Source organism: Halyomorpha halys, unplaced genomic scaffold, assembly GCF_000696795.3.
Source record: "Halyomorpha halys isolate HHAL.00 unplaced genomic scaffold, Hhal_1.1 Scaffold1020.1, whole genome shotgun sequence".
Taxonomy (NCBI): Eukaryota; Metazoa; Arthropoda; class Insecta; order Hemiptera; family Pentatomidae; genus Halyomorpha; species Halyomorpha halys.
Genome location: NW_027106408.1, coordinates 498,723 through 507,667, shown reverse-complemented (window position 1 = coordinate 507,667; position 8,945 = coordinate 498,723). Strand labels below are relative to the sequence as shown.

The 8,945-nt window shown below is 26.9% G+C and overlaps 1 protein-coding gene across 1 annotated transcript; it reads right to left on the bottom strand.

Moving 5' to 3' along the window:
* Positions 1 to 3,129: 3,129 nt before the first annotated feature.
* On the bottom strand, positions 3,130 to 8,129 carry LOC106687874 (NFU1 iron-sulfur cluster scaffold homolog, mitochondrial). Its single transcript, XM_014432025.3, has 7 exons — positions 7,973 to 8,129; positions 7,720 to 7,891; positions 7,508 to 7,642; positions 6,035 to 6,149; positions 4,967 to 5,070; positions 4,480 to 4,596; positions 3,130 to 3,467 (listed from the first exon to the last, which is right to left on the bottom strand). Exons 1-7 carry the CDS (start codon positions 8,020 to 8,022, stop codon positions 3,357 to 3,359), a joined length of 804 nt encoding a protein of 267 aa, XP_014287511.1. The 5' UTR covers positions 8,023 to 8,129; the 3' UTR covers positions 3,130 to 3,356.
* Positions 8,130 to 8,945: the final 816 nt, after the last annotated feature.

Here is an 8,945-nt window from a genome sequence, read left to right as displayed (position 1 = left end):
AACACTAAATTTTGTGGCTTTAATAAAATTAATTAAGTTACCATTTATTTAAATTAAGGAGTTGTAATATCTAGGATCATTTAAATCCACTATGATAGAGAGAATTTGATCGAAGACATATATGTTAAATTAACAGAAGATTGAGAATAGACCATTTTTTTTTCAAATTTGAGTCATTAGTGTCATCTCTTGGTCTTTAATGAAAGCTTGCACAACTTATACAACTCTATTTGATACTATGATGTTCTAAATATCACAAAGAAACTAATATGCCATACTAGAAAGAGATAGACCAGAGATAGATTACTCTATTTGATTTAATAAAACAAAAATTATAAAATGTAGTAACTCACATTTTTGTTCCTATTAATAGTTAAATAATTTTTTTTTAGTTATATAAACTATTTAATAGCACAATTTTAGAAATTTTTTCACACATGTTTAGTTAAATCTTGTACTAAAATAAAAGTATATATTATATGCAAGTACAGAGCAGTACTTAATAGTCCCACTAGGGCTACGGGTGCATACTAAAAATAAATTTGTTTACATAAAAAAGAAAATATTTATAATGAGTTAAAAAAGTTTTCACTTAATGCTCTGTTCCAATGTTTATTAGTATAATTATTGTTGACTTAAATATATGGTTTTACAATTAGAGATGTGATGAATCTCATAAAGTTATTATGTAGAACCATTCAAAGCTTTTCCACAAAAGCACTTTTTTTAACTCAAAACAATGCACCTGTATATGTGGGGAGTTTGAAAAAATTTGAGCCCCATGGTGGTTTTCAAAAGTCAAACAAGCCTAACAACTTCTTCAGATATATTAACTTCCTCGATATAAGGATTTAATATTTAATTTAAATGAGCCAATAATGCATAATCCGTATGGATATTTATGTGTTTTGAGCTATGAAAGAGACTTATTTCCAGTACCTTATTGGGTTATTTATGTACCCCAAATACAAATTTTTGATTCTAAACTTTCAGAAGTGATGTTATCATGCGATAAAATTAAAATTTTTGCCATGAAAATTATTTTTTTGAGAAAAATTGACAAACTGACCATGTGCTAGTCAGTGGTGCTTACACATCCAAATAAAACTGATTTGATTTGATATTCACACAAAACACACATGCTGATTGATTTGTATTATGCATTGTAGGGACCATTGTTTACTTGATTTTTTCTCTTATTTTCAAAATTAAAAGAATAAACACGTAAGTATTTAATGTTAAAAATGAGAAAAATAGAAATTTCATCAGTCATACAAAAAGCATTTTTCCTCCAAATAAACAATAGAGGTCATTGAATTAATAAATAAATACATATACATACAAATGTAAATTGTAATTGGATGAGATTCATAATAGGGATAGAAACTCAAAACCTGCAGTTTATTCAATGGAACAATATAATAAAAACAAAACTAAACTTATATTATTTAGCCTAATTATTATTATAATTTTTTTTTCCTTCCAGTCTGAGCTGATTAAAAAGAGAAATAAAATTGTTTACTAATGAAACGTGAATTTTTTTCTTAAAATCGATTTAATCCAAATTAAAAATATTGTGTATCCTGAATTATGCTCTAGATATACTTCATATATAACAGAATATACTTTATCAGCATATCATCCTGTAACATTTAATTCATATAAGCCCATGTTATAATATTCCCTAGTAGATTAATATTCTTTCAGAAGGGCACAGTTACATTAACATTAAACAAAACTAACAATAAAATTAAAAAAAAAGTATGATTTACTGAGATTTGCAACTGTGTTTAAAATACAAGTAAATATGCTGAGTCAAATTAGTATACAAGACAAAGACTTGATGAATTGATAGAAATGTAATGACAATCATATCTTAAGGAGGGGCCATAACTGAGTGATGAGGTAGGACTTGAGTAGCGGGTGCACAAACATAGAGGGAAGAATAACTGTGATATAAGAGCGTACATGGGGGTTTTCCAGAATGGGTCTGATTATTATAATTACTTTTCACGATTTATATAACTTGTATTTTATCACATATAATAAGTAATCAAATTTTGGTACACTCATCATCACTTGACTGAAGAAGTAATCAGGAAATTAATTTTTATAAATTATAAGTAAATGGTGATATTCTTCAGATTGTGGTCACTGTAAATTAACAGGATAAATATAATGTGTATATCACTTTGATGCGTTTGAACATTCTAAACTAAGTTCATCTGAACTACTTGAGCAATACATAACTAACTGAGGCAAAAATGAAATATATGGAAAATAGATAACGGGAAAGATACGTTTAGATTATAAAATGGACTCTGGCCTATCCTCACAGTTTCTATCTCAATATGATAAGATTTATTTAAACCTTCTACTTTTTATAAATCTAATTTACAAACCATTCTCAATTCAAATTATCCATACATAATTTACTTACCCATTGTATCATATATTTCATTTTTCTTTCATACAGTTCATTGTGTTGATTCAATTGTTTTTTAGGTATTATTTAAATATCTTATCTTTGTATACATCTTATACATATCTGTATACTTCTTACCTCTATATTATATTTCATCTTTCATTCTTATCAATCCACTACCATCTACTTCCAAGGTTATTAATCAACTATTTTATTTTCAATTCATTGTTATGTATATTTCCAAATTTGTTAGTTGGTTTAGTAATAGTATAGTAAATATTTGTTTGTTTATTTGCTGACCACACCCCATCTCCACATATTAATCTACAGTCAACTATCAACACTTCATTCTCAATTCAATTTGTTAACATTTATCTATGGCGAAATTATTTTTCTGGGATGGCAAGATGTAAATTGAGTTATACACATAGTTATTATTTTCCTAATAATTCATTTTACAATCCATTATTTTATAGTGATAGAAATTCAAATGCCTCAGTTAATCACAGATTAAATTTCATTTACCATAATTTGTCTAGAACTTGTAATGACTATCACCTATTATTAATGTGAATAGATAAATTACAAGTGTGGTAAATTAGATATAAATAATTATGATGCATTTAATTTCTAGTAAGCTTTCTGAGTAACAAAACAGTTGGAAATAAACAAAAGGATGATAAATAAACAGGTACAACAAAAAATGAAATTCAAAAACAAATTTATTTACCGCAAACCATTTGTATGGTTGGAGAATAAATAATTTTAACCAATCAAACAGTGATAAGATACATCATATATACATTTATATAGGTACAACTTAACTAATTGAATAAATAACTCTTAAGAAGTAAATTATAAATAAAAAAATAAAAGGCTACATAAAAAGTAACAAACCACGGCTTCTTGTGAAAAGGTTCAAATAAAGGTATTATTCTTTACTTTTCTCTTTTTCTTTCTCTTTCAGCTTCCTTTCCATTTTCTCGAATTCATACTTTGTTATTATGGAAATTTCATCTTCAACAGACTCTACTCCTTTCACCTTAACATGAAAAAGTAATAAAATTATTAACAACAATGCCGTTAAATTAAGAACAATGTGCTATTGATTACTTTAAATATTATACAGAGCCAAAAATTGGACTTAACGTACACAAAACATTTAAAAATGTTTGGGAATTACTTAAAACACTGATAAGTGATATCATGAACTTGTTTGCTTTCAAAACTAATTTTTAACTCCAATGATCATTAATTTTAATTCATTTTTTTAAAATGTTACATTTAAATTGTTATTTGTATTTTGTTCAGGATTACCAAATGATATTTTCATCAATCGAATCAAATGTACTTCAACAAAATACAAATCAGTTTCATAATAAAAAAAAATAATAATAATAAAACATCAACTTGAGTGATTTTAGTAATAAGACCATTTATAACAAAATTATAAAAAGAAATATGATTTTGGTACATGTGTTACCAGCCAAACCCAATTTAAGGAAAACTAGTTTGTCTTTTGGCCAAATCGGTTTATCCTACAAGTGTCAGAATATACTAGTTTAGACCAGGACAATTCAGTTTTTTACATATGATATATATTTAACAATTGGTGCCACATTTATTTTGCAGTCAGAGAATGGAAGAGAATTTGTCAATCGTATCATTTGTGAAATAATGAATTTTTGGCCAGAACTTAAACAAGTGCTTGAAATACCACGGCACAGCCAAAGTCAGGGCTCCATTGAGCGAGCCAACCAAGACATCAAAAACATGATTAGTTGTTGGATAAAAGACAATCAATTGACTAAACAAGCAAAAAAAAACAAGCTTGTTATAGAGGAAATGGTATTAATATTATAAATTAAATTAAAAAGTTGGTTATTGCAGGATTTAGATGTTGTATACATATTATAAGTTTTCACTGAACGATGTTGCACTATTTTAGATTTTTTTTGGAACATTTTTTGTTTTTATTTTATGGTACCTAATCATGAGATTGAATAGGCAAAACATATCTTCAAAGATACATTTCAAAAGTATATATTTGTTACCTCAGGTATATAAAACTGTAGCATGTTCTCGATTCCACTCTTTAAAGTAACGACTGAACTGGGACAGTTTGTACACGAGCCTTGCATTTTTAACTTGACAATGCCTTCTTCAAATCCCTAAACAAATATTATTTTAGATATCTAAAATGAGGTTATAGCTAATAAAGACATGTCTTAATTATTTAATGGAAATATTATGATATCAAACATTTCTCATATAACACAAACAAGAATGAAAACAACTTGATCAATTGAAAGAACATTTTGGTCTCAAAGATCAAAGTAGTTAAAAGTAATGAGGTTAGATATCCTCTCAAGTTTGAATTGACATTTTGAACAAGAGACCTGAAGGTAAATTATAAATTTTTTCATTAAGACTAACAATTTAAGTGTCACTTTCATAAAGACTGACAAATTAAAATATAAATATAGAAATAATATAGTTATAATAATAAGTATTCACAAAGCAATAAATATTCAAATTCACCAGATACTGAATATCACCTCCATCTTCTTGAACAGTAGGTCTAATTCTGGTGTCTAAAAGTTCTTTTATCATTTGAACTACTTCATCATCATCTTCAAGTATTTCTATGAAAGAAAATGATATAAATAGACATTTCATATGTTAATAAGTCATAGGGTTATTTCAGACTGTAACTGATATAATCTTACAACAAACAAAAATATAAATATACATATACATAATTGAAAAAATGGTGTCACAAATGTTATTAAAAATATTTTAAAAGTAAAAAATAAATTAAAAACTCTGATCTAATTGCTTTACTTTGAATTATTAAATTGAATGAGATTATTTTTACCCTTAAATTCACACATTATTTTAAAAGATAATTAACGTAATGTCAAAACTTTGAAGAATTATACTAAAAGTTAATCTAACTTTATTTTAAAATGTTGATGAAATATTTCTTATACAAAACTAATAAAAAATTTTTAAATATTTTTATAAATCCAGATTATTTAGTATATAAGAGTTTTAAAGGATTTTTGTTTCTCAACTTTTTCTTCAATGCTTATAATAAATATGATTGCAAATTCTTCTATTCAAACGGTGACAGCTCTGAAATTTTCTTTATAATAACAGGCATTACTCTAGGATTTATCAATTTCTGAATTTGAGACATTTCTGCTTTGGTTAAGTGGAAAACGCCATAGGTCCACTATTCAGTTCGACCAAAAATTAGTCTCTTATTTTCTTTCTCTTAGTGTCTGTAATACAAAAAAGAATTTTGGCATCTTCAATTTCAAATAATAGTTTATATTTCAGTGAGACCTCTGATCGAGACCTTTTCTCTCTCAGTTTTATTCTTTGAATACTAGTATTGATTTAATAGAAAAATATAAATATCTGGTAGCATGAAGAATCAGCCTAACTTATAGTAATTTATTTTGAGCTCTCTTCTCTAAGAATAACTTAACACACCAATCATAACTCCCATAAATATTGTATTATTATTAAAAAATTTGCTTGGAGTTTTGAAAATGTAAAACACTTAAGGAACTATTTCCATTTGTAAGTTAATTTAATTACCAGTATCTGAGTTTGGTTTCACATCTAAAAGAATTGGCAAACCACTAGCAAAAAAGTCCATTATTGTAGCAAATATTTCTGGCTTTATAATTTTCCATTCAACATCATCATCAACCTAAAAACAATTAATAATAGCAAAATTATTCTTTTAAAATGAAAAGGCAAGCATTAGACTATATCAAGCGTAATTAAAAGAGGAAATAATATTTAATTTTCGAAAATATAACTGGATACTTGATTCAAGTTGAGTTCTGTTCATTGATGTTTCAATTAATACTTTAAAAAATGAACTCAATATAACTCAATGGGAATCGACTATCTTAGCTACAAGGGAATAGAGCTCCATTCAGTAACTATAAATCTAATTAACATATTTTTAAGCTAATTCAACCAATTGAAGATGCAGTTTTTAATAATTATACTCTAATTCATCAAAAAATAAAAATTGTCACAACTAGTTACTTTAGATACACTTTTTCCAAATCCATTGAAGTATAAAAAAATATAATTGAGCCATAGAGAATACATTCATTATCATATTATTGCCTAAGCTGTCATAATGAATTAATTAAGTCCGAAAAAAAATCAACAATAGAATTCTAATATTTTAAAAAAATAATAGAAAATCAATGTCATACTAAAGACATCTCGTCTCAAGCATCGTTTTGTGGGATACCAAAATAACTTCTGACTTCGAGATTGGGAATAAGTGAGATTTCCCTAAAATAAAATAAATTTCTATTTATGTTAAATGGTATTAATTGTTTTGTACATTACGAGATATCACAGCTTAATTGATGACATGAATACTTAGTTACAATGTTTAAATCATCAGATTAAGAAGGAAACTAGATTGAAATTCATGAAAGGTTTTTTAATAAATAAACTAAGCCATTCTCACAACAAATTTTTAGGTAACAGTACACATGTGTTATATCACATAGTGGGTTAATATGGATACACTTATTTGTAATGTTATCCATAATAGTTGTTATGTTGAGGTTCTTCAGCAGTTTCCCTGAGCCAAATGAATTCAATGTTTATATTAAGTATTGAAAATAAAAAAATATTCACTAGATAATTTACAAAGAATTCAAAATAAATTTCATTAATAATTTGTGTTTATTAAGACCGAATGACATCTGAAACAGACAACAGCTTAACAATGTCCAATCAGGACCAAAAATAGATAATTCAACCGAGTGGATGATATAATCTACACCATTACCCTTACTGCTATAATTGGATCACAACTGTGAACTTATACTTGCAAAAAAAGGGGCAAGTAAACCCCAATGAATCCCTTTCAATTGAAATTGGGCATAAATATAAATCACTTTATGGTGTCAGCTTATAACCAACAATGGTTGTCCATTTTTCCATTGTATATAAATGAATACACTCCTGCTACCATACCACAATGACGATTGTGAACTAGCACTGATTATTATTGATTAAAAAATAAAATAAAACCTTTGTGACAGTTATGAAATCAGGTCCAAAAAAAACAGCTTTGACACCCTCTATTCTAAATAAAAGTTTAGCAAGAGGAGAAGATGCAGCTTCTTTGAGAGAAGGAAAATCCATTGTCTGTCTTTCTTGAAGAACCTGTGTAAATGAAAAAACATTCAATGAATCCTTAATATTATTGGCCAAATAAATAGTTTTTTTTATGTTTAAACTACCTTGGTTCCAGGTAAAAACTTTAAACTGTTCGGATTAGGTGTATCTTGAGTTTGAATGAACATGTTACGGACAAATTGTTCATTGTTGAGTTTAGGTAAGAGAAAACATTCATTTTTTTTATTCCATTGCCTTTTTCCAATAATATGAATTTGACTAACAGAATTCTTAAACCTAAAAGCACATACAAAAGTTTGAAAAGAAACTTAAACATTGTAAACAGCATTATTTGCTTTGAAAACTTAGCTCTCTTACTTAATTAAAGGATATAATCTAATAAATCTTCTCGTACTTTGAGTGAACATCCTAAAATAATCTGGCACTAGTATTTGTAATTTCAAAATAGTTGTTATGCCGAGGTTCTTCTACTGTTATCCCGGGCCAGATGATTTCAGTATATGTTATAAATATTACCAACAACTTGACTTTATTTGATAATTATTGTTTACTTTGTTTAATAATTTACAAAGAATTCAAGATCATTGTTATTAATAATTCTTGTTTATCTTTGTAGAGTGACGTTTGCTACAGATAACATCTGTACAATGTCCAAGCAGGACTATCAACAAAAGTAGTCAACTACCCCGAGTGGAGGTTACACAAGTAGTTGATAAAACTAATAACACCCTGTCCTAGCTCTAGTTCAATAAACTAATTATAGGAGCGCTCAAGTCGCTTTGTACCATTGACCCTTGTAGATTGAAATAATAAGATTGCAAAAGTCAAAACTATTTAATATTTACTGAAACTCCTAAAATATTATTGAACTTGTTATGGGTATATTGAGCAATGTTATATCAATTATTTATTTATTTATTAAAACATATGAAATAAAGAAAGAGACAAATTAAGTTAAGAAAATATAAATGAATAGGGAACTAATTCCTAATAAGTATTGTTCTACTTGTTTATTACTCTAGTTCTACATTTGCAATTCTATCAAACATTATTTATTAATTTACACACATTAATTATCAGCACCTATTATTAATTATTGATTTATATTTTCTTAACTTAACTTGTCCCTTTCTTTTTTCAAAAATATTTTTGTATAATTTTTATATGTATTCCCATTGTCTTGTCACATCTTACATTGTTTGTATCTTGTTTTCATTTAGTCCTGGCGAAACCCTGCAAAGTCAGGCGAAACGTTAGTTACCATTAAATAGTTTTTTTACTACTTTGTATCTTAATTGACCACCACCCGGCCTATCTTCTTACAATCTAC

Coding starts and splice junctions, on each gene's coding strand:
- LOC106687874 (XM_014432025.3), bottom strand. CDS start 8,022: ATGTTCACTCAAAGTACGAGAAGATTTATTAGATTATATCCTTTAATT. Junction 7,643..7,719: donor AGTTTTTACCTGGAACCAAG/GTAGTTTAAACA, acceptor TCATTTACACAG/GTTCTTCAAGAAAGACAGAC. Junction 6,150..7,507: donor ATTTCATAACTGTCACAAAG/GTTTTATTTTAT, acceptor AATTGTTTTTAG/GTTGATGATGATGTTGAATG.